Raw genomic sequence first — 26,622 nt, 5'->3', positions numbered from 1 at the left:
CTGCGCATGCGCAGAGGCGGGGCCCGCGTGGCGCCCGGCGGAGTGCGCGTGCGCGAGGCGCCTTCCTCCCCGCCCCCCCGTGCGGGGCGGGGGGGGGGGAAGGCGCGTGCAGTACGCACGCGCCCCAGGGGAGCGCTTCTGTGCGCGCGGGGCGGGGTGGCTGACGGGGAGCCGCCGCTGCCCGCCGCCGGTGCCGCTGTCCCGGACCGGCGAGCTGCGGCTCCTCCCGAGCTCGGCGGGGGGTAAGGACAGCCCCGGTGCTCGGAGCGGGCGAGGGAGCGGTTTGGGTTCCGGCCGGGTGGCAGGAGACCGCCGGCGGGGACAGCGGGGACAGAGGCCGCGTCTGCGGTGTGGCAGAGCTGTGAGCTCGCTGCGTTTGAGCTCGGGAGAGGGCTGGCAGAGCCCAGCCAGCCCGCTCGGAGGCGGTTTGTCAAGATTATCCTTCTCTTGGAAAGGCAGAACGTCTGAACGAGGGGATGAGGGGGGTCGGCCTCTTCTCCCTAGTAACAAGCGGTGGGACGAGAGGAAACGGCCTCAAGCTGCGCCAGGGGAAGTTTAGGTTGGATATTAGGAAAAACTTCTTCACCGACAGGGCAGTCAGGCACTGGACCAGGCTGCCCGGGGAAGTGGTTGAGTCCCCATCCCTGGAGGTATTTAAAAGAAGGGTAGACGTGGTGCTTGAGGACACGGTTTAGTGGTGGGCTTGGCAGTGCCAGGTTAACGGCTGGACTGGATGATCTTCATAGAATCGTTCAGGTTGGAAAAGACCCTTAAGATCATCGAGCTCCCCGCCCGCTGGGCTGCCTTTGATGCGCACGCCTCGAGGTATTGTAGTACCGTTATAGCAATGTTATTTTACTGGGCTTTACAAGAGTAATTTATTAATACATCTATTAAACCAGTTATTTTTAAACAACAGGTTCTGGGTCAAGTCAGTAGAAGATGATGACTTTTGGATTCTTCCATTTTGCAGTCATTTGGAAAAACAGTATTTTTCATTTTCTTCATGTGATCTACTATTACTCTCCCATACTACTTAAGAGGAAGGAAGGGAGGTTACCCAAAATCTTCATTTTTTCTAATGACCTTTGTATTTTTTATGGCAGAGATACTCAAATGTCACTAGTGACTGCATTGATGACTTACTGAGTATGCGAGGGCTGCATCTGTCCTACACAACTATAACTTGCGTGGCTGCGTTTCTGCATCTGTTAAGATCATAAACGACTGGAAGAGGCATCATAAAAAACACCAAACTTGGGCTGTGCCTTAACATCAAACACTGAAAACAATTCAGGACTTCAGCTTAAAAACATTTTCTCCCATGGATACACGTTTAAAAATCACCCACTAGGCCTGCACAAATGTTGCTGAGCAAATAACCAGGTACTGCCTTCCTCTTACTACGCAGAAAAACACCCCTAAATTAAGTATAGGTGAGCACTTTTTGTGGTATAGTCTTCATTGCCATCCAAGTGAGCATACATTGTTCCTGAAATAATAATAGATTTTAAAAATTGAATAAAAACTCCCCAAATTGGGGTAAGAGCAACTGTCACACTCAGCATTGTTTACTTTTCTGTCCTCTTAACTGATCTTATCGATGTTGAATTATGCCGTGCAGGGTTACTGCTTGCTTCTGCCAAGTTCGTGTATTGCTTTACGAGAAGTTCGTCACTTTCTCCCCCCCCTTCAAAAACGCCCATATGCATTTCATTTCTCATCTCCTCTGGTGGATTCATTTCTTGCTGCTTCTCCATAGATGAGGTTTTTCACGTTGCGTACTCCTGTCCCTGCTCCCAATGCCCAGCGGTTCTTTTTCTAACCAATCCGTATCTTGAGCGACCGGCTCTGGTACCTGGGCATTGCTGCTTCTCTTTGGCACGTAAGCTTTCAGATTACATTATGGCGGTGAACCTGAAAGAAGCCCTAGAAAGTGGTGGTGTCCCGAGTGAAATGCTAACAATGCTTAAAAGTAGAAGTTGTTTGTATGTGTTTATGTGTGTTGTGTATATATTTAAAAAAAAAAATCAGAAGAATGGTATGGTTTTGACCACCAGGGTTTCCTTGCTGAGAATAGGGATTCTGGAGATAACGAGCACTGCCCACTCCAGAATCTCGCAGGATCATTTTTGTAGTGTGCACATTTCCATCCTGCAGGAAAGCATTTCGGAGATTTCCCTATCCCTCTGATAAGAATAACTTAGTCTATCAGGATGAAAATACTGGTATTGGGAAAAAATAGTAAAAAATAAGAAGTACACTTGGCTTAGCTTTTCACAATTTTATTAATCTTCATAAGCAGGCAGTAAAGAGTATAAAAAGACCAATAACCTACAGTTTGTACACATTCCCAAATGCTGTTAATGCCACCGCCTCTCCCAGAGACCAGTTCCAGAGGACAGGACGACGTTGCACGCGTTGATCTGGTTCTGACTCGCGCTTGGGGGAGGATTTAGCTGTGGTTACTGAAGCCTTTACCATCCCCGCTGCCTCCCCTCCCCGCCAGAAGCACCCGCTGCAGCCAAGGGCTGCCAAGCTGGCTCCGTGTCCAAGCCGTGGTTTTTTACTGTAACACTGAAGAGCAGCCACGGTGCTGGCCTGGAAGGAGCTGTAAGCTATGGCGGTGCAGCTGCCCGCCTGGAAGTTCAACCCTTCCAGCTTTCCCAGCTGAAAGTGACGGGAGAGATAAGACTGAGGAGGGGGGTATCCTGGTGATACAGGACGGAGATTATATACACAGAGGGAAGAGGGAACTACTGAAAAAGGAAAACAGAAGGTGATCCATGGAGGGAGGCATTCTTTGGTCAGATACTGGCTCTATCCAAGTACGTCTGCAAGTCCAAATGATTTTTGAACAAATTTACTTGTTGTTTAGCTGTCAACTCTAAGGAGACTAACCTCCAAGCATGTTCCCCTTCTGTAAAACCACATCTGAATGGCCCTGCCATTCACAAAGCAAAGCAAAGCAAAGGTTTTGTAGTAACTATCCCAGAATACAGTTTTCAGCAGAAATTTAGCAGCTGAAGAAAACACTTTAATGGTGTCATCCAACTGTCTTTTTTTTACCCTTAACTGCAGAGCAAAATAAGGTAAGGCTTTTATCTCATGCTATCCTCTGTCATGTCCATGCATTCTAAAGTAAATTTTATGTTTTATCAGATGTAACTTCGGTGCTACAGAACACTTCATCATCTCGTAACACCTTCTGCCTTATTTTAAGTACTGCTGCTCCAGTAAGACTGACAGGACGTAGTAGTATACCAACAGAGAAGGGACAAAGCCCTCACTGCTGATCCTCATGAAAAATCACTAACTTTTTTTCTTTTTTTATTCTTTCTTTTTTCCATTTAAAAAGATGTGTAGTTCCTTTCAAATCATCTATCAGCCCATGAAAAACAAAAGAAAACAAAACCCCAATCCCCCAACCAAACCTGAAAGTAAGAAGGTGATACAGAAACAGACAGAAATTGAAGATATTATTCATGTGTAAAAATACTGGCCACTGTTCTACCTAATCAATATGGGGAACAGATGAAGTTGGGATAGAAAACTCATTATGTGCCATTGGGATTCATAATCCAATGAAAACTTGACTTTTGAGTGTATGCATCAAGAAGCAGATCCCTTACATGCAACACGCCTGCGTGGAAACCGCTACTCACGCACCCTCACAGGACTTAGGTTGTTAGCAATAGATGGTGAATATGGTAATCGCCCTTTTAGTTTTTACTCTCTCACGCTGAAAAGCTCAGTGCATGAAATGAGTAACCATCCCTTCGGAGAGGAAAGGTGCAAGCAGGGGAAACTACGCACAGAAGGAAGCCATCCTGAGAAGATGGAGAGGGAGGGATGTATTAAAGTGATTGGCAGCCGCTGTTTGTAGGGCATTTGGGGAAATGTGGAGCCCCATGTAGGTACTGGGTCTGGGCGAAAGGAGATGGTAGAAGGGGAGGAGGGGAGCGCAGCAGAGATGCTCTTTTCTCCTCTTGCAGGTCCTGAAGAGTACAACAATCCCTTCTTTCTGCTAACTCTAAGGCCCTTCAGATGTATTCCCCTTGCAGCTTCACAGGTCATGTTACAGCAATATTAAGAGGAATTAACAGAAACAGCGTACAAAGGCAAGAGACGGCAGATGATGTGGCAGGAGGCTTTTTCAAGGGTTATTTCAGAAGCCAGCTGAAGACGACCAAAGCTATACAAAAGACAGGCAGGTAAAAGGGGCACTGACCATGAAGAACTCAACGAGCAGTGGGTAAAATTGTAGTCTTATGATTTAAGGGAATGAGAGGTTTGGTGAAGAATGCCCAGGCCGTCAAGGAAGGCAGCTCTTTGGAGCATGAAGGCAGCAGCACTTGCAGGAAACCTGTGGAGTTAGTGCGTTTGACAGAAGCACCGGCTAGGTAGATCCCAGCGCTGCTGGAGGAACACTGAGGCCAGGAGAGCGGAAAGGCTGATCGAGGCACTACAGCCACGACTGCAGCTCCAGCAACGTGTTCCCGAACCCACTACAGACAGGGTGTTCTGCAGGCCTGCAGACTAGCTCCTACTCCTCTTGGCCTTGAATGAAAGGTTTAACAAGTTAATGCTTCAGAAGGTCCCAGGTCTGAGACTATCCAGACAGTTGAAATAGTAGCTACCTGACAAGTCAGTACTGACTGCGACTGCCTGAGATCAACAGTATGTGGGGAATACAGGTCAGTGTTTCAGTGTCAGAACCTACAAAAAAGTATTTCTGTGAAAGTTAGAGAGAAGGACACTGAAAACTCTAGTGGCTTCTGGAAGCAACTATGAGACATTTAAATTAGGTTCAGTTACTAAAGCATGAAAGCATTTTGTTCCGCCTTCAACGCAAATCGTGTGTAACATAGCAGAGGCATTCTGAGATCTCCATGGTACCGGAAGATACAGCTCAGTTTTAAGACAGGCTTGAAAGTCCTGAGAGGTATTGGCAGTTTATTACACCTTTATGTGGTGCGGATCAATCCGTTTGGAACAGCAATAAAAACAATTCTATCCAAGCTGTTCCTTTCAGCTCCTGTCATTACCCAGTGCTTGTTCCAGTTTCAGAAATTAGATTTGGGGGCTTTTAGTGTCAGTGCTGCACACAAGAACAGCTACCATGTTCCCACCTCCCACATTTCCTACCGACTTGTTTAATTTTATCTTAAACAACCGCCACCATGATCGAAGTCCATCACCACTTGAATTTACCAGTTAGCACAGAGTTAATGAAGAAAAAAAATAATACGTACCTGGCCAGAAAAGGCTATTCATCCCTTATCAAGCAAAGTGACATATCTGCCCGTGTCTTCTCTGCTGCACACTGGACAAACTAGTTTTACAGAAACAATTGCCAAAATATTTCAAAAGCACTCCAATTCACCATATCACAGATTCCTTTGTGTCTCTTCTCTATTTATGCTTCTGGTCCTCGAGTCTTTTTGCCTGTCTATTTCACCCTCCGTTTTTCAAAAATAAAGTCCTGCTTAACTTAATAGACCTATAAAATTTTGGTTTTGTCTTCAGTAAAGTTCATTCATTCTGGAATAAATACATGTTCTACATGACTGATGTTCTTCCGATTACGTGATACGATACACAAGTAAAGAAGGAAGAGAAGACACAACAATGCCGTAGCTGTGAGGAAGACGAGGAGCCCAGCGAACAAAGAAGGTTTCAGAGGTAACCGGATCAGCTTGCCTTCTGCTGGAATCATGTTCGTGAGGCTTAACATGTAACCGAGTGACCATGCTATACTGCTGTTACCAACCTGAAATAAAGACAGAAGAGTCCTATTCCCATGGACTTCTCAGTCAAAGAAAAGAGGTTCCAAAAGCTCAACTGCTGATGCTGGCAACTGCCCTTTAAGTTAACAAGGAGAAAACTTCAGTGGAGTAAACAAAGATGATACAGAACCATTTTAAATTGCCCTTTTTTTGTAGTTCCAGAGGATGCTAACAGAATTGGTCACTGGGCTAAAGTATTTGATGGATGGGTACAAGGATGTGTGGTATACATGCAGACAGCCTGTTCTGGGATTTTCTGTGCAAGAAACACACTTTAAAAAAAAAAAAATGAGCACTACTGTGCTATTTTCTAGAATTAGCCCCTCATCTTAGCCAAATCCTAGGATGTTATTTAGTTCAAGCAAACAAAAAACAACACAAAGAGTCCCACCGAGACGGACAAAGAGGCGGCCAGGGTAAAGCTCCCAAAGCAGGACCTCTGTTTATCATCTTTTGTTCCATGGTTGGTTTTGTGTCTGCAAATGAACGAGCACTAGCTCTTCCATTTAAAAAATAAACGTAAGTGGAAAATTACTTAGGAACAGGTGAAACAGAAGCAACGGGGGTACGTTTGTATTTGCTCCACAGTCCTCCTGCTTTGCTGTCTTTCCCCACTTCTAATTTGAGCAACAGAGTTTATCAATTTTCCACTCTTTTTCATTAAATCATCATCCTGCCACTTGATAGGCACAGGATCAAAGGATGAAGATGGAGTGTCCCTTGTCCTCCTCCCACATGCCCAGGCTCCAATAATGGTTTGCCTATTTATATAAAACATGTAAGTACACATCACTGCCTCCTACGAATCAAACCACAACTTAAAAAAAAAAAAAGTATTGTTAAACAGAATGAAAAAATAAGGGGGGGGGGGGGGGGGGGGCGTGCATTTCAAGAGAAATCGGTGGAACTCATTAAAGAAGGGCTAGCCTAGAGGGCCAGCTACAAGATACGTATTTGGGTTACACTCTAGCATGGGTTGCTTTCTTTTTCAAAGGGCCTGCACCCTTCAAATCACTCCAGGTAGTTCTAGGGTGTACTACAGGACAGACAAAGCTGAAGTTGCGTTCTTCTACAATCAACCAGCTGTCCCAAACTCATTTGGCTTTCCATCTTTATTACAGGTCATCCCACTCTGCAACTACCAAGATGAGCTTGCCTGAATGGCTGCCTGTAAGCAGTTTGCTTCAATTTGGGACAGCAAATTTGGGAAGCCAAACCTCTTTGGTTATTCTTGTATAAAAAGCATCATGATGAAGTTGAGGGATGAACTTTAATAAATGATGTAATGTCTTTAATGAACAGTTTTAAGCAGTCAGCTACTGGTTGTAGGAGACCATAAGAGCCTGTAATATTGGTCCTTTTTGTGGTTGTGTATATCCTAATACCCTTGGCTTAACTGATAAGAAGGAAGCTACTGCAACAGGAACTGGAATGTGACAGGTGAGCAAAGAGGTAAGATGGATCAAGGTGGTTTTTCATTGCTGAGAGAGGGGGAAAACTCTCATTATGAGGTTTAGAACTTCTGCAAATCATCTAGCTCTAGATCTCAACCAGATCTTAGCATTGGGTTAACATTCTTCTCATTGGTTGTGTTCACTAATTAAAAGAAAATACACTCCTAGCATAGGCAAAAAACCTCATCCTCCACTCTTGGAGAAACCGTGCTGTCATCTCTGGGGTAGCTTAGCTGTACGGTTAACATTAGATCTTATTATTTCAGTAGGGGCAGATCTAATTAAGAGAATGTAGTTTTTCTTTTTGGAGTTTCATGATTACCCTAGTGCAAACTCTAGGTAACAAAGGTGTTCATTTCAAATAAGCCTTTTGGGGTTTTGTTTTGCTCAATATTTTTATAGTCTTGTCTAAATACAGAAAGATGTTGCTGTGTTTGGCTGCTCCTATCTGCTGGGGACAACACAAGATATATTTAAATATTGAGACAAATCCACCCCCCACCAGGTCCAGATTAAGATCCCAAAGTCAGCTCTATGCTGATTTCCTGGTAGAAGGGCTAAACTCTGGACACTCCTCCAGAGCTGCTAACGGTTGCCCACCAGAGGACAAAATAAGGCAAGAAAATCCTACTTGATTCCATGGCACACCAGTAACAGATGTGACTGTTCACAAAACATTGCTTACGATTTCTCGTTCACAGCTTGCCCGCATACCCTGCATTTAAGAACACTCCATGAATATCTACCACCTATTCCTTTGTTGGCTTTGCATGCCAGTGCTGAAGTCTTTCCAAACTGTACAGAGATCAAGAGGCAGTCTGGGACAAGGTTTTAGAGTAAGGCTCTGTACAGTAGCAGAGAGGAAAGGATAGAGTCACAGAGCACTGTGGGGACCACATTTTTTGATATAACAGCCAAGCTTAGATAGTGGCCGTGCCTTCTGATTTGGAAGCAAAGATTTCTTAGCAGTAGCTTTAGAATGGATATATACAAGTTCGTTCCAAGTACTCTGTTTTTTAGGAGAAAAACTGAGGTCAAGGAAGAGAGAAATGCAGCTATTACACAAACATTGTAAGCCTTCTCGCTCTGCCAGCTGAAAGCCAATACGCCATCAATATATATTCTTATTCCAGAGAACCAAGTTACAGCACAGATGGATGTGCCAGCTGCGGAAGAAAACTGCCCTAGTTGCTTCATCACCACTCGCTGACTACAGGCCAGGTCTGCTGGTTCCCCCAAGGCTCTGCCAGCAGACAGAAAAGCAGGAGTTTTCCTGTCCAGCTCAGCAGGGTTAGCTCAAACCGACCTTGACTGGTGAGATGTTTCGGGCAGCACTGCCTAGAGCAAGCCACTACTTCAACAAATTGGGGCAAGGTTTAAAACACAGTTATTTGATCCTTTCTTAAAGCTCTTTAAAAGAATCTAGGCAGCATCTCCAAGTAACGCTGCAGCCCCTGGAACCAGGCTGAAATTCCTACTGAGGCTTGAAAAGTGGCTTTGTCTTATGCCAAACATTTGACAATCCTTTACAAAGGCTGTTTATGACCATTATATTTTTGTAGGCTGCTGCATCTTCTGTCTCCTTCTAAACTTCTTTGGATTAAAATAAGAGGAAACAATTATTACTCACCTCCTTTTGAAAATGTATCTGTGGCCAAGTTTCTGCATCAAAGTTGTAACCGTATACAAGCAAGTAATAAATGAAATTGGCTGAAAAACAGTAGGATCTAGCATATATTTCTTCAAATTTAGGCAGCGTAAACTGGAGCTGAAAGCAAAAGGTTTTTAAAAAACATGTAAATTATGAAAAACAAATGCTTTTGGTTTTTATAACTAGAGAATACTTTGGATTCTAATTAGAATTTATTAGCATTTTTCAGAAACACCAAGTAAAGTTGTGGACAACTAGATACGGAGATTTAGAAAAAGACAGACCCTGGCAGTGATATAGCTTATGTGGTAAAAAATGAAAATAAACATAAAGCTGCACATAAAAGATTGAGGATGTTATGGTTCCTAAATTTTCCATGTCATCTTTACAGCACGGTTAAAACTCTGAAATGAAATTTCAAAAACTAGTCCAAGTTTTAAACATGCTAGAAATACTACAGGGTTTGAAGCACAGTGGAAAAACAAATGCTGAGGTTGATACAGACCTTCCGAAAGGTTCTGAATACTTGTCCAGTCTATATTCTTTTTATATCTCCTTTTACAGATACAAAAGAAAAAAAAACTCAAAAGACAAACAACCCACTTACCTGTGCCCAGCTCTGTGAACAGAAAAACCACATACTTGAATTGAAGTCAGCTAGGGAAAAGTGCCCAGATAAATTCAAAGCATTAATTGTATAGTAGAATCCTGAGAAAGCCTATAGAAAAGGAGTAGATGACAGGCCTGTTACTTTCAGAACTACAGAAATCAAAAGCAAGCAAGCTCAAAAAGAAATGCTGTGTTTGCAAACCTACCACAAAATCCCCTTTAACTTTTGGCTGATGTATTCCATTAAACGGACAGTCTTCTCTGTCTCTGCAAGCAGTGAAGTTAAACAATAACGACACCATCTCCTGGCACAGACCTGGGTCTCCTGTTCCATGGAAGTTCACAAGCTGGTTTGGGTAGTAATTTGCTGGTCTCAGAGACTGCGTACAAAGGCTGTCAGAGAAGTACTTCATCGTTAATGCAGTGTTATAATTCTGAGGGTAACATGGATTATCTACATTGGAACTGGTGTTTGATTTCTGGGGGGAAAAAAGAAAAAAAAAACCCAAACAATAAAGGCTACTCAAAAGCAAGAAAGACATAATTTGACATTAACTACAGGCATCTTTTTAACCCACATATGCAGGTATTTTTTGTTCTCTGTCACAGCTGATCAGCACAACATGCTGATCACAGTAATTCATAGAAACTCCTTTCTCAAAAAATCATTGGCAAGATCAGCAAAACACTTAGAGGACTAGTTGGGCCCTTTTGTCAAATTTTTTGTTGTACAAAACTCACCAATTTTTAACAAATATGAAGATCTTTGTGTGAAACCTAAGTGCGTTTGTCCACAGCTAAGCACAAGAGAGCTCTTTTTGGGGTCTCCAGCCTCCACCAAAGGGAAGCAAACACAAGCCTAAGAACCCGCTCAGACAATTACTGAACACCTGCAAGAACAACATAGCAAAGGGTCTTAAACACACCTGGAGCAGCAATGCTAAAAGCTTTTTCTCGGCTTCATCTCTCCCATAGCACTGGAAGCTGTGAGTGTAGACATTGTAGTTGTAACCGTACAACTTCACTTGCAAGGTGCTATTGAAGTTCTCCTGAGAGTCCTCTGGGATAAATGAAATTTGAGTGGAAGCTCCTCCAAGATCCAGTGCACCCATAGTCTCTTTTCTGTAAGGACGGACCCATGTCCTCCAAAGGTTTCTCTACATGTAAAAATAAAATCAAGACTAATTAGAAATACCATCTGCTTGTTCTCCCTTCAAACTTTCCTACTCTTTACGGAACTTTCTGAGATTTATCCCCCCTCTTTGTCCTGCATCCTTTCCAAAAAATCCCAGCTCTGAGGAAAACATGCAGATGTTTTTTTTACAGAAGAGGGATGTACTTTCACAGCGTGAAATGATCTCAAAAGATGGAAAAAGGAATGCGGCATAGCTTTCAACTCAGAGGACAGGACAATGATCAAAGCACAGGACTAGCCAGATCAATATCTGCACTAGAATGCAGGGAATTGAAGTCCAGATACCCATGAGATGTTGAACAAATCTAGATTATTTGCTTGTTTCAAGGCAAGAAGAATTATTAAAGGAATAGAATATTAAAAGATCACACAGAAAGAGAGTGTGACAATAGAGTGAAGAACACAGAAAATTCAAATCAAAGCTCCATCAAAGTCAAAAGAACGAGGAACCCTAATCTGCACATTTCCTTCACTGAACTGCAGTGGCAATAAATCCAATCCATTCAGCTGGCACTTCTCCCTATCACCCAAAACATCCCCCAAATTCTACACAGTCATAGTGCAGAATATAGATTTTTGTATGATCTGATATATATCTGATAAAATCTATCTCAGTATTTACTGTAGTAGTATTTACTGAGCACGATGATATGAATGTATACATAAGAAGGGGAAAGAAACTTTATGGGCTAGCAAATGTACTCACAAGAAAATTCTACAGTGAAAGATTCCCATTAACAGCCCTAGCAGAATTTGCCCATTGTCACGAGAATGGTGAAAATTTCTCTCTCCTGCTAGTGATATTCCCACACGTAGGTCTTCACACAACTCTTTACACTAAACTGGCTTCACAGCGTCTTGCAGTCCCTTCAGAAGTCCTTATGTATCTGCCATATGGAATTTGATATTTAGATTATTAAAATTCATGTGGTAGAAGACTAACACTACCCTGAAGTTCATGATGTCATTTTTGTTCCATGAAATGCACACAGTGAGAAAAACTCTTCCAGAACGTGTGATTGCAATACCATTTTTCTTAACTTTGCAAGAATCAACGACACATTCACCATGAGCTATCACTCAGGTCACCAATAACTAATTCCTGCTTATTAATTGCCATGATCTAAGAGGAACCATTCAACCAGGACAGCTAACAATACTCAGGGGTTTGGCTGAAGTTTCTTTCAACCTAGCGAGACTATCTGGGAGAAGCGCAGTTAATGCTAAGGGCAGCACACTGCTGCCATGAATGCAGATGAGCAGTTGCTGATCATCTTGGTACAGCTTTTACTGGGAATGAAATTATACTGAACATCTCTATATAAAAAGGGATCTTCCAACACATTTGACTCGCTCTCTGCTATGAGGCTCCTGCCTGACCCTATTCGGAGTTCAAGGACAGCATAAGTATCTTTATATTGGTATCACTTTGTCTGTACAAGGCAGTTGGTATCACAGCCCACTGCTTATAGCCTGCAGCTTTTCAGCAGTATTGGAATGAACCGTATATGAGTGATTTCTGGCTCAGCTGAGGCATATTTGGCCACATCAACTTAACCACCTTCACTGCTCCACACAGTCTTGTCTGCTTAGGACAAGTGAGCCAACACTGCCAAACAATTTGGAGACCCCTAAGCTGCGCAGATCCTTCACCAGCAGAGCTGCAGGGACAGCAACCACCTGAGGAAGTCACAGAAAAGCAGAAGAAAACATCTCTACTTGGCACTGCTGTCAAGACAATCAACACCTGTCACACTTAACATATCCAATGCATTTAAGAGCAATGCAACTTCTGTTCCTAGGTAAGGCATCCAATGTCTTTTAGGGAAGAGCCCTGTTTTACGGATCAACAATTTTACCTCTGCCATATCACATTCCTGTAACATCATATTCTTTGATTTACGTTTGCTTTGTTCTGTTACTGCCACAAAAAGACCCTGTTATATATTTCAGTGCAAAATGGAAGTTATAGCTATGTTGTTTTAACAGGCATGTCCTCTCAAACTTCTCATTTATAAGAAAGAAACAGTGAAAAGAAAAGCATGCAGTTTTTTCCACACACCTCTAAGAAATTGCCCATTAAATAGTTGGCTGTTATCCATCCATACACCCCTTCCTCTGGCCCAGTTATGATTTGCGCACCCCTAAATTCAAAAGGTTGTGCTCTGAAGTAGTTTTGAATGCTTGCAAGGACTTCATTGGCTGCCGTTTCATTTTGCAACCTAAGCAATTCACAAAACACGAGACACTGAGCATCTGGAAAGGCAATTTCATGTGTATTGTTCACTGACTAGCAATTCAAGAAAACTCCTACAATCACCTAATAAAAAATAGACATTGTTTCCCTAAAGGGGAAGCTTATGATAGGGAGCAGCCAAGTATCCAGCATTGTTTCAGCAAGCAACTCCCCCACTATGTACAAATGTCACTCGTTATCATACAAATTCATGGGTGTTTTGTTTCCTAAATACTTTTCTTTTTAGTGAACTGAGTGCTTATATAAGAGCTGCTGGTTAAAACAGTCCTGGAGCCTTTCTTCCCACTCTGTTTAGCCACAGAACAAACATAAAATGCCAGTTTCTGCCAGGGCTAAAGCCACAGACAGACCCCAAAAGCCACATTACACCGCATTCACACTCAGAAAACTCTGCAGCGTCTAGCTTTAATCTGCCTTTGCTGCGCACGGATACACACAAACGTTATCCGTTTACATAACACTGAATTTTAAGACAGATACGGAAGAAAAAAATTAAACTCTTGCCTTCTCCAGAATAAAGCAACCATTTCTTTTCAATATGGCATAACAGGATTTTTATACAGCCCCGCTATCCCTGTCAAAAAAGTTAATTAAATTAAATTGGCTGGGCTCCATTTCCTTTTCAGATGGCCAATTTTCAATGGATAGAAATGCGTCCATACATTTTTCATTCTGTTTTCACGGACTGCTACGCTAGTAGGCATACAGAGGAGTTCAAGTTTCTGCCATACCTCAGTAGTCTCATGCCAGCTGTAGCCCCCAGATAAACAGAAGTGTTTTTATGCAGATGAACTGGTATTCTCTCCTTGACTTTATTCAGACAGTCATCAAAGAGTTTGGCAAGAGCTCCAGGGTTACTCTTATAGCTGGATATACCAGGGCCTAAAAGAGAACAAGTAGATTGATTTCATTCTGCTTTGCCAACTACAAATTAGCGCAATTAGCAAACAGGTGTTAAGAGAAAGAAATTTCCCCTTCCCTCTCGTAAGTGCAAACAAGGATAGGATGGTTGAAAACTAGTGCTTAAGGAATAAACAATGTAGTGACTGCCTCAGCTGTGTGAGACAGAGAAGATACTTGCAAACTGCTCGCCTGTATTTCTGTGTGTATACATATACACCTATAGTACCATACCTAGAGTAAGATATACCGTATAACCATGTAACAACACAGTGACAGCAGTGCTATATTCATGAGGAAAATAGGTTTACTCATGGCAGGTGCTGTAGAAAATAGCATGTCTAATGGATGTAAAATTTCTCTGATCTGCTAAAGCATACAAAATCCCAGCTTCCATAACTTAAGACAAAGATTTCCTAATCTGGTTTGCCACAACTGTCGTGGACACCATGGCACCTCTACAGCTCACTGCTCTCAACTGAAAATAAAATAAAGAAGCTTCTGCAAGGAATTGCTGGTGAAATTTCAAGATGCACACAAATGGCTCTTGAGGTCCAAGTCTAGGCTGGTGCATGAAGTACTAAGCATTTCACAGCTTTCTAAATTTCCAAAGCCTTCAAATAACAGGAATGAGAGTTACACCATGCTGCATAAGGCATAACTATTTGAACAATTAACATCAAAGTCTTTTCTCCCTTGCTCAACACTCCAAGGACCAGCAGGACCTCAACTTGTTCAGGCTCCACGTGGGTGTGAATAAAAACATTCCTGACTAAAATTCCCTAGCTGAGGAAGTTGCACAGGGAGAAATCCAGGCATTCCCATGAAGCCACTGCCCCACAGAGAACAACTGTGCCAGAACTCCATCTCGTTCTCCTGCAACAGCCATCTCTCTTACAACCTGATCCCAAGCTAAGCAAAAGGTAGCTCTTACAGAGTTAAAATGAGAAACCATTTATGTTCAGCCACATTGCATTGGTAAGTACAGAAGAAAAAATATCTAAGACTTTACAGACTCCACACTCCACGACTCCCTTTTCCACAGTATGAACTTAAACATAAATATTACCATGTCATCATTAGATGTTCACAGCCCTGGTTTGGAATAAGACTTTCTAAAAGTCTTAAGTCTAGCACAGGCAGGCCTGAAGCTGTAAGGAAAGCTGTTACGAGAGGAAAACAGAGCAGCAACTGCTGTTATACATCCTCAGCAGCTGCTGTTGCCTCACACTCCCTTGGTGGCAGCAACCTCCATCTCCCAGTGTTCAGACAGAGCAGGTCACAAGGCAGTGACCATTCTGTTCTGGACAACTGCGTGCTTTGCCGATGCTTAGAGCCTAACCAGGACAGATTAATTGCACTATATAGAAAAGGTCTTGATTTGGGGCTGGCTCCTACACACATGGGCACAGGTACTTAATAAAGGCAGAAATGAAATCGTAAAACCACCATGGAACTTACAGAGTAGTTGATCATTTGACTTGAAGTTCAGTAAGTATGTAAAAGTCTGTCTCTCAGCATGCCCGGAACCATCCCCCAGTTTAAGTGCTTAAGGCTGTGGTTAGAGGGTCACTAAAGAAACACTGACAGAATTGTTCACCACTGCCTCCCACAGCTTAGTTGGGGACCTCTCCCATGAGCCCTCCGTCTCCTCCAGTGCAGAGTCCCCCGAGACTGGAGCAGTGAACCCTGGTGATTTTGTACACTGGAGCATGAGGAATACTTTGGTTGACCAATGGTTAAGGCTCCTCTGGACCCGAACAGTTTACAGCAATTTGGACTCCTCAGTTTTGCAATTTTTTGTATTCCTCGGAAGTAAAACAAAATACTTACCAATTAAAACAAATTCACAAAGTACTCCTCTGTCATTTTTCGAGAAGAATAACACAGTTTTTCTGAGCATTTTTCTCACACCAGTGTTCCTAAAGGCAACATTCCTAATGAGTCAAGACATGGGCGAGCAGAGTGCACCACCCACCTCGGCAGGCTGGCCGCCATTCCTGCAGTCTGTAAGGACACACCATCAGGCACATGACAGTGCATTACTTCCGTGCATGTTACACTTGCTTTCCTTTCCTTGTTCTAAAATTGCTAAGAATGTCCACACATATATTTAACACCGAAGATGGAAATGTTAGTGCTGTTAGGAAACCATTGCCTTCTACTGATCTGCTAGTTACTCATGGACCTCTATGGCTACATCTCCAGCGTCTATTTCCAGACACAAAGAGGGTTGCAGGATTTTGCATGATCGTGACTGAGAGAGAAGGAAAGGGAAAAATTCTCTTTGACCACCACAGTTATTTTCGGAGATCAACAAAATCTGCACTGAGACTTCCTGAGTTGCCCCACCTTCTCCTCCTACCTAACTTGCAAACCCAAACCAGTACACTAAACAAAGCAGTACTACTGAAGTCAGTATCTTAGAAGACAATCTAAAGCTCATTTAACTCAGAGTAGCAGAATTTACAAAGTTTGGCTTCCTGCAGAAATCCCTTATGGACTAGCTACTGTTTAATAACGTGGATTTCTCTCCCCTCCCTGGCCAGCCGTCTTCATAAAATGTGTGGAATTTTGGTATCTTTGAAAACTTAATCAAATGTCACTGAAGTTGACTAAGAGATTCAAAAGCTGTTACGAAGGAATCCACAACAAGCTATTAGAACTTATACGTAACCATATCGGAGTGCAAGCAAAAGTCAGTTTAGTCTAGCATCCTCTCTCTGAGGGGAATCAATGCAAAACCTCAGACAAAAGACAAGGCAGGTAGCCAGTGGTACTTGTTGTGGGACACCTTCTAGCAGTGCACAACTCCAGGTCTTCCTGAGCCAAAGGCCAGACCTGCATATCTGATACAACTATGACATCCTGTCAGAAACAGTTCTGCAATTTATCTATTTTACTTGATAATTTTATTAGACGCTTCCTAGTTCTGTAGTATGGAGAAGTTCATCCTGTTCACCTTCTGCAGGCCTTTCGTAATTTCCCCTCGGTTGCCTCTTTCCAAGTAATTACAGAACAATTCCAGATGAACTGCATAAGCCTTCTTTCTCTAGAAAACCTGACTCAAACAGCAGAGATTTTCTTTTAAACACCACTAAGACTTCCGGAAAATATAAAATTATTTGTCAAACTCCTATAGCATAGCTGACACCCATTTTTGCCTCCATCAAAATTAACGGCTAACATCTAACAAGGGCTATATCCCCATTCTTCTCAAAGACTTTTTATTCCAACCTATTTTAAAATATATTTTATACTTTCCTTTTAAAATAAATTATTTCAGGGCGCAAGGACTAAATATTTATAGGGCCCGATTCTCTGTAGATCAAATTCTGTCTGCACCAGTCATGCACTGCAATGGGCTAAATCAATTTTAGCTACAATTTCCTCTCTCCATTGCAGACAGAGCACCCTGCTGTATCAGTAGGAGAAGGACTGATGCTGACAGATACAGACATAGTCTTAACATAGTTCTTGCTCCCCAGCACTGAAAAGGGAACAAAACAGGAAAAAAACAGTATAAGTTTCCAGATAACCTCTTCTTGGAGGCTAGAAAGAAATAAGGAACTTCCATTTGAGCTTACCTTTCACATCGCACTTGAAGGTCTGACTTACTACTCCCGTGTCATTTTCTTTTTCTGCTGGCCATTCATAGACATAGACTGTAGTCCGAGAGGATCCAGCATCAAGGACTATTCCATACTGGGGAGAAAAAAATAACACATTAGATCAAGAAACAAACGGTGACAGCTTAAAGGCCCACATGCAGCTGTACTTCTTTGCACCATCAAACACTTTAGAAAATGTATGCACAGTGTATTTACAAAAGAGATTAATTCTAGTGTTCGGCGCTTAGGCATGAATCCAACAGCCAAGCACAGAATGAATCTGGCTGCAAAACAAAGAACATACTAAGTATATTCAATAATGAATTCAGTGGGGACGGAGAATGCTCATCTCCTTTCAGCATCAGGTTCAAAATCCACACTAACACATAGATAACACTGTGTTAGGACCTGATTTTGCAGCAAGTTCATTTCACGTTATCCCAGCTGCACTCCCTGGACACTGAAAGGGTTTGATACCTAAGCACAGGCTTTAGATTCAAGGATGCACAAGGGATCCATAAAGCTACGAGCAAAGAGGTAAAGTACATAATAGTCCACAGTGAGAATGATGTAACAAGTCTGGTTCTTTTCTAATTGCTCCATAAACCTCTCCCTTTGAGTGGTTTAGGCAGTCCACCTGAGAGTTTGCCACTGAAAACAGGCTGTGCCAGTGTGAGACAACAAAGAGGGCAAGAGAATCAATATTACCCCATGTTTATTTATGAAATCAATCAGAAATATTTAAGTGACTTGCCCCAGTGCACTTGGACTCTCTGTGGGATTAAAGCACATCCCATTCTACTGCTCACGGGACCAGTCTTATCCCTTTCCCATCACTTATGGCAGCAGAAAACTGTAGCAACTGGGAAGGCAAACTGCATGAAGGGAAGAAAACTATCATTTTGATTATCCTCTTTATGATCCCTGAAAGTACATTTAGCTGCCCCCCTCTTCCAAAGTCATCTAATTGGTAGGAATCACGCAGTGTAGTGTTCATTTCTCTGTCAACTTTTTTTCTTTTAAAAAAGACAGATGCCCAGGAGCTTGGCAATACTGAAAAATGAGAGCCACCATCTGGCTGCAAAGCAGTAAGAACTCCTGCAGCAGGCCGATAAAATTCATCCCACTGCCTCCCTGGGGAGCCTCAAGACTGACTGAGAAAGATCACTGCTTCAGGTGGCAAACCATTTGGCTTCCACACCTCATTAGTTCCCAGCTTCCACTGTAATCCTACAAACTCCTGGCCCCCGAAGAACTACCAGCAATAGCAGTCTAGTCTGTTTCCTAGAGGACTGCTAGATAATGAAAATTTCATTTATATTTATCCAGACGATATTTACCCTGATCAACTAAAAGGTGAAAGGCTCCACAGATACTACCAAACCGCTACGCCATCAGGTTCCGTTCAAGTAACTACTTTAGCAAAGATCCTTCGCACTCCTTGAAAGAGAGATGAGCGCTCTGGAGGTACATAATACAGTAACGTCCATGTACTCAAGGGCTATTAATTAAATCTAGTCTTGGTCAGCTTGAAGTGCCAACCATAAGCTTTTAACTTAGCTACTTTTAGAGCTAACTATCATGCCCAAGTAGAGCTGGAAGATAATAGAAGTATTTTTACCTCAGCTAACTGTGGGGCTTTTTGACTTACTTCCATCCTCCCCTGCATTTCCCAGCCTCCTTCCTGAAAGTAACACATTTCCATCCCAAAGAGTCGCGGTACACTTATCTGAACCAATGTGTGACTGACAATTTTATTTTCTTCGTCCTCCTCCTCCTATTTTCCCTATACAGCCTCTTGTTTCCTTTAAAAGAGATGCTTGTTTTTGAAAAGGACTCTTGAGCTCATTTCAGGGTGACTCTTGAAGCTCCTCAGAACTTGGGTGAGTCCACTCTCTGTCAACTGGCCCATGCAGCCTCAAGAAGTGGTTATCAGTGAGAAGTGTGCCAGATGTTAGGACTAAGTTAATCTTTAATTAAAACAACAGAAATGACAGAGGATGCGGCATTTTAAGAGGGTGAGAGAATTCTACATGCCTTGTCTCAGCCTGCTGCTTAAGACAAACTGGCTGAATTAAAATTCTCCAGTGACGTCACATTTCGCCCAAGTTGCAAGTCAGATCACCTCTGGCTGCCCTTTAAGGACAAGCAATGCCTTCCTGCTTTGAAATGCACTGCATGGGACTGAGAGCACAGTCAAACCCTTATCCTGCGCTAGCAGCTATTAAAGAACAGAACAACCTTTTCTTCCTCTCTTCCCCTCTACTTCAGCTTTCCCACTGAGCATTCCCATCACCTCTACTCAAACACCAGTGGAGAGAGATAAAGGTCTGGTGACTCCCTAATACCCAAGAACTGCACCATCTAGTCAGTGGACTAGATTAGTCAGACAAGACAGGGAGACCCCATTAACCCAGAAAAGCTTCAGAGTTCTGGTTTCTAGGAAAATGCTGATTTGGGGGTTTACTGTTGCCCAGTGTACCTCCAACACAGAGGTGACCATGCTGCCTACAGCATGAAGTAAATGTACCACTTTGCTTCTTGGGTCTGGCAGAATACTATGCCTACTGTACACACTTACCAGAAGCTAAATAAAAAGCAAGGTAACAATAAACCACTTTGTGTCTCTAAAGGTGCACTCATACATCTTTTTTTTTTGCCTGCGGCTGGGCTGACTGGAACTGCCCCCTCCCCTATCAACTGCTTGTCCTTCCCTTGCAAGAGAGTACCCCTTGCTCACACAGCTACCTGTGTGACTGACAACCACCTATACTGTTTCAGGGGCAGTTTCATGCTGTTCACTCAACCAATCTGGTTGTGGCCCAAACAGATAAGGGATATTCATATGAATGGCTTTGCAAGCACATCCTGAAGAGCAGTACTCCCAACAAATAAGCAAGAACAAGCCCCAGGATTAATCACCTTTTCAGCCCGAATACCATTCCCATAGGAGGATGTACAGATGTGCAAGCCCTTAAAGCAGGCACAGTTATGATGGTTCACCTGCCTTCCAATCACTTTGGAAAACTGCCACAAGAAGCTAACAAGCTAAACCAGCTATGGGGAAGATGGAGGCCACAAAAGTGGATCCATGCTAGCAGTACACTTCAGTTCAGCTACATAGGTTTGAACTACTTTTAATCAAGTATAACATCCACAAACAATGCAAAACACTTCCTAAGAGCCAAAAGAGATGAGCAAAACTTAGGTGCAGAAAACTGTAGCACCCGGAGAGGCAAATTAAAGAAACGTAATAATGACGGGAGGGTTTTTTCTCTTTAGGGCTCACAAAACATCAGTAGACAAACAGAAATTTTTTTAACTGGTACAAAGGCTCATTACATTCAGAGCTAGCGTCAGTTACAATTCTGGACTTCTTCACAAACTATGTCACTAAGGATGTTTGTGCTCTCTTCATCAGTCTTCTGACTTCACGGTGTTCTTTCAGTGCCTTAGCCTCATGCACATGGGCAGGTCCTTCCTTCACAAATCACTGGCTGAATCTTCAGATAACCCAACCACCAAGGAAGCAGAATATTTAATTTTGCAACACCACTTTAAAACATCAGTGGCGTAGCAGATAGTTTATCTCTTGTGCCACAAAAGAACGAGCCTGGACCCTCTCAAACATGCATCCTGGGAAAGAGCTGTTATGCCACAGATAACACAAACTCTAGTTATCCTTCAGTAGCTGTTTTGGTTTCATGGAGAAGAGCCAGAAGAAGAAGAAGAAGGCCATTTACAAAGAGTAAGTCTGTTTTCATCATGTTATTGCCATATTTAATTTTAATCAACTGCTAACTTCAGGACACTGCCATTTCCAGGCTCCACTGTATCAACTAAGTCCTGGAGGGATTCACACTGGCATACCAAGGTCCTCCCTCTGCTCCTGAAGAATTACTTCTTGCGAGTGTTAGTCATTCACTGAGGACTACTCAGCATCTCAGGAATCAAACATAAGAGTCCTCCATATCAGCTGGGGTTTTCTGCATTGGCAGGCTAACAGCCTAAAAAGAAATCCAAAGCCAAGGCTCTTAGCAGAGGAACCGCCAGTCTGTCTCCAGAACGAGCCACAAAGCTGTTGTGATTCAGGAAGCAGACCTCCCCACCTAAACCAGCTTCAGATGGTCAAGGTGCATCCAATGTTTGCTCAAAGAGTAAGGTAGACAATTTTATCATTTTGAATGTGAAACTGAATTAATGACAAATACAAGTGATGTGTAGGCTATCTTTTAGATGGTGGCTTCAGGCTACGTGTCAGTCCAGTCTTGCCTTGCATGAAAATTGGCAGGATGTAAGGCTACTGCAAGCAGAGATTTGGGCACAACAGGGAGTTAACTGGAGGCACTGTGTCCCCATGCAAGATCCCAGCACACACACCCCGCCACACCACACAGACACACAAAACTGGTGTAAGAATACAGTTTTATCCTATTGCCTGACTCATACATCACCACATGATTCAGACAAAGCCAAGGGTGTTTATGATCCCATGAAGTGTAATGAGACATTAGCCTATCAGTATGTGAACTATCCAGTTAAACACATGCACAGAGGGAAAGGTAGAAAGGACTTCAAAGAAGGATCTGACAAGGTTTATATGCTTGTAGCTATCGTGGGAAAAAACAGAGAACGCAAAATGCCAGACTGCACAGCTTCTCTAAAAGGCTAATTTCTACAGCTTTGTCCTCAGTTGTGTACATCTCTCACTGAAGAATCTGCACACATACTCCAGCAGCACAAGGCAAAACCTGAATTCCAGAGTATTTCAGTTTGCCTTTTCCAGTTTGCTCTGCCCCTCCTCATGAGGCTACTTTGCTTCTCTTAACATTGAGCAAGTCCCAACATGTGGTAAACCATAAAGTGCACGCTTACAGCGCAAATGCTTTTGATACACAGGAGCAGTTTGCAAAGATCTCAGCATAAACTTCCTAGCTGTGCTTGGGGGCAGAATTTAAACTTCAGGTATTTCCCACTTCAAAATTATTTTAAAATTACTTCCAGTCTCTGGCAAAAATAAGAAAGCAGTGGCATATTCTCCTCATTTGGCCTTTCAGTCTTGAAGAAGACACTGTGTGATAGGCATCACAGGAATCAAGAAATGCTTTTCCTGCTTTGCTGCTCACTCTCTGATCTTGACCAATTCTCTTTTTCTCTCAGCTTCAGTTTTCCCATGATGAAGACGTGATTAAACATTAATTTATGGCTGTCAACTCATTTGAATCACCCCATAAAAATTAGTTTAGAAAGGAACATTATTAAATATCAGTTCAAAACATTGTTCTCCTTCCTTAGGTATTCTAAGACTTACCTTAAGCCCTGGGGAGAGGATCTGTTGCTGATTTATCTGAAACACTGCAATAGCAATCACAAGAACTATGCTTAGAAGAAGGAACACTTGGGCAACAACGCTTGGGGTTCTGGTGAGCATCCTGAAACAACAAAAAGGGAAACACTTAAGGAATGTGAAAGGATTCAGTGATTCTGTCTTAAGGCCTGAAGCCCTCAATCTGTTGAGACTCCTCACAAAATCTCATTTCGTCAACTACACTACGCTACATGAAAATTCTGTGTTCTCCTCAAGAACTGCCTGATGTTTTGCTACCACTAACTTTTTATTGTCTAGAAGAGGTGTCTCTTTATTGTCATGCTAGTAAAGATCTCACCCTCAGGCGCCAGTCTGCTCATTTCCCACAGTGCCTACATGTAGATGCAGGCTCACCATCTCCCATTGCCTCAGGAAATGAGAGCACTGGGCAGGCTGGGGCTAGTGCGCACTCAATGATCCCGTGTACGCCTACAAGGTAGATACAACCACAGCCATGTAGACACAAAGCTGACGGCTGCTGTGTACAGGTGGATGTTTCTGCCAGAGATGCAAGGTTGGTGTCTGTAACAGATACAGGCTGCTTCAGCAAGAAACAAAGGAGGTTTTAAGAACATTAAAGTAGGTATCTAACTGCTGACGCATGCATGAAGTATGCTTGTGTGCATGTGTGTGTGCATATTAATGCGGAGCCTGTTATTATCACTCTGCACTGCACATAAAATATAAATATACAGTTTAACTCATAGATCTTGTGATGGAAAGTTACTTAATCCAAATAAATCTAACATATAATTATATTAGACAAACCCGAAGGTGACATGAAACATGCATACTGACGATAAGGCTGTTTATATGTTCATATCCTCTAGAAAGGTTTTCCAGAATTCAAATGTGTTTTAGGTTTCCTGTGATGTCCCTGGCCAGACAGCTCTTCACCCCAAAAGGCCTTTCAGTACCTCTGAGTACTGACAATCCCCACATCAAAAATACTTATGCTCCACAGGGGTTGAGGAGGAAAGAGGTGGCTGGCGGGAGATGGCAAGCTTAAAAGTGTCAGAGGAACACAAAAAGGAGAACTTTCCTGCCTTTCTCATTTTCAGAAACCAGTTATTTTGGCATAGAAATATCAAGTTAGCCTGCTGTGATCTATCCTGACTCCCGTCTCCTAATTCTTCCATACTGACAGCGGAGTATACCAGTGGCTGTTCAGGGCTGCCCCGCTGTTTCAGCAATTGCCAATGACAATCTGTGCTGAGGACAGGAGCTAAAAGGTGGTCTACAGTCCACGGCCACAGCACACTGGCTCAGCCCTGCTGTACCTGCAACACATGGCCTTCTCCTTAGCTCCAACCAGAGCCAGAGGGCTGAGGGAGAAGGTAGAACAAATGCTTCTTCACACAGCTTCCATATTCTAAACCCCATGGGTTCTTCAGCCTGTGTACCCATGGTTCAACATCTATGCTCACATTCAAAAGAGAACCAAGTTATTTGTTTTGTTCTGGGACTAGCTTCACTCTGAGCTTTGCCCACTGCTGCTGCTCTCCTTCCTCGTCTTCTGATTTCTGTTGTGAAATCTAACTCAGATTGGCTTTTGGAAACTCTTCATTTCAGCCTGACACATCTCACTTCCAGAACTTCATTTTTTACACTCATTAACCCCCTTTTCTAAATCCATATGGGCTCCTTGTTTACCGCCAATCTACTCTTCCAATACTTTCTTTTCTTGGCTTGGTAATAGCTTTATTATCTTAATCATGAGCCAGTTCTAAGAGAAAATTACCAGCCACATTGACGAGTTCTTCACTGCTGTCCATTGCTTTACTATCCTGAGGCATTCAAATATCATGTACACAATGCATAAATGATAGAATGAAATCTTATTTTTACTATTAGAAAATATGTTAACACCTTAGAGGAATTCTTACCGTAACCTGTGGGTGATGTCAGGGCATAATAATTAGAAGCATTTATACAGATCAATTCATTTTTGAAAAGAGACAGCAGATTTTAACTATGCATTTATGAATAACCTTCTGGATAAAATACTTGTCTTTTTCTTTAGCTTTCAACTGTACACGGAGTTATCTATAATTGTAAAGTGACTGAAAGAGAACTATCTGCTTGCAACCTAATATATACCAGTCATTCCTGGATCAAAGCACTGATGTTCAGCACTGGAAAAAATAAGTCATTATCGAAGAAAAAAACACTCAGGGCAAATGACTCTTCAAAAAACTAAAGCATTACTAAAGAGCAAAGCAATAACCACTACTATACTAGTGGTTTTTAGTGCATATTATACACTATATATATTAACACTTAAGAACACCCATGATGACTGCTGAAATATTTTCTGCATCTGTTTGTAAAGGGGAAATTGAAATCTTGGTTTGTTGAATTTCACATGTGCTTTCCTGGTACTGGGATTTGTCTTCATCAGAGATGATTTGTCTTCTCAAAAATCTTTTTTGACAGGGAGCATATTAGGTAAGAGAGCATTTCTTAAGACATTCCTCATACAATCTTGTCCCAGTGGCAATCAGGAAAATTTCATCAGAGAATAATCTGTAAATCCTGATTTAAGCAGCAGCCTCTGTGTAAGAAGGACACCTTACACTCCATGCCCGCTTGAAGTGATCTCACGGTTGATGTCTTTGCTATCTGAATTGTGCAAGACGCTGCAAGATTTCACGTAACGGGATCAGAAGCACAGGGCTGTATTTACTTTTAGCTACACTCATCTAAGTCTCACACACATACCAGGCAATAGAGTCATACTTGCTCATTCACTGAAATCTGTGGAGATACCAGAGAAGAGTTCATTTACTCCACAGTTTACATAGAGTTGTAACGTAAGTAACTCTAGCTAACATTGTGCACTTGTTGGCAAAAAAAAAAATAAAAGAAGATTTTAATGAAGTACCTAAAAGCAGTTGCATTCCATTATTAAAACAACATCAACCTGAAGCAAGAAACAGCATAAATACATATTTTCAACACCCAATTAAGTACACCGGGCCACGCAGGAGCATACTGGAAGGATCATTTTCTACACCTTACTTCAGGCACAAAGAATACCTGCCTGCAAAGGAAAATGGACTAAACTAGCCCGCCCCCCCCCCCCCCCCCACGGCTGCTCCCACTTTAATGGCTGATGATCTTAAAAGGCCTTTTCCAACCTAAATGATTCTATGATTATATGTTGAAATTCCTTCTCCCAAATTACTTGAAACATCAAACCCACTTAGTTTAGGTACTAACCTGTTTGTTCATAGGGTGGATGGGCAAGCACCATAAATATCTATCTTCGCACTATAACTGGAGAGATGATACAAAAACATTAGCATTTATTTTAGAAGTGGTGTACAGGTGAATGTTTTTCAAGTGTTGAAAAAAAAAAAAACCCAAACACCAAAAGCCCATCACCCTCAGCATTTTAAAACCTGTGAGGAGGTTTCTCAGGCCTTCCGTCGAAGGAGAAATTAAGTAAAAACAAGCACACGGACCCAAAATTAGCGGCTGAACCTCAGAGCTTTCCCTCAGCTCATCGTCGTCCCGGGTGAGAAAGCTTCACACAGCGACTGTGATTTGCGAGAAAGCACAAAGTTTTCTCAAAAAAAAAACAAAAAAAAACGCGGAGAGACAGCGACGCCCGCCCCGCCAAGGGCCGCGGCGGGACGCGCCCCCCCCCCCCCCGCCTCAGCGCGGCGGCCGTTGGGCGGGAAACCGCCCCTCAGCCCGGCTCCCGCCCCGGCTCTCCCCGGTGCCGGGGTCCCCCCGCCCCCCGCCGGCCTTTCCCCCGCACCCCATCCCCACCTACCTCCGCA

General features: G+C 42.8%; 1 protein-coding gene across 1 annotated transcript; it reads right to left on the bottom strand.

The window, feature by feature from the left end:
- Window positions 1-5,539: 5,539 nt before the first annotated feature.
- LOC309588868 (ectonucleoside triphosphate diphosphohydrolase 3-like) lies at window positions 5,540-26,090 on the bottom strand (the record flags this gene model as incomplete). The annotated part of the gene is given in 12 exon segments (XM_082308610.1): window positions 5,540-5,773; window positions 8,874-9,011; window positions 9,502-9,612; window positions 9,710-9,982; window positions 10,430-10,660; window positions 12,761-12,920; window positions 13,687-13,837; window positions 17,443-17,560; window positions 22,778-22,898; window positions 24,115-24,185; window positions 24,187-24,251; window positions 26,057-26,090. Coding segments are annotated over 12 exon segments (1,707 nt in total).
- Window positions 26,091-26,622: the final 532 nt, after the last annotated feature.

This window comes from Platalea leucorodia (genome assembly GCF_965183815.1).
Source record: "Platalea leucorodia genome assembly, chromosome: 1".
Lineage (NCBI taxonomy): Eukaryota > Metazoa > Chordata > Aves > Pelecaniformes > Threskiornithidae > Platalea > Platalea leucorodia.
This window is presented reverse-complemented; position numbering and strand designations above follow the sequence as displayed.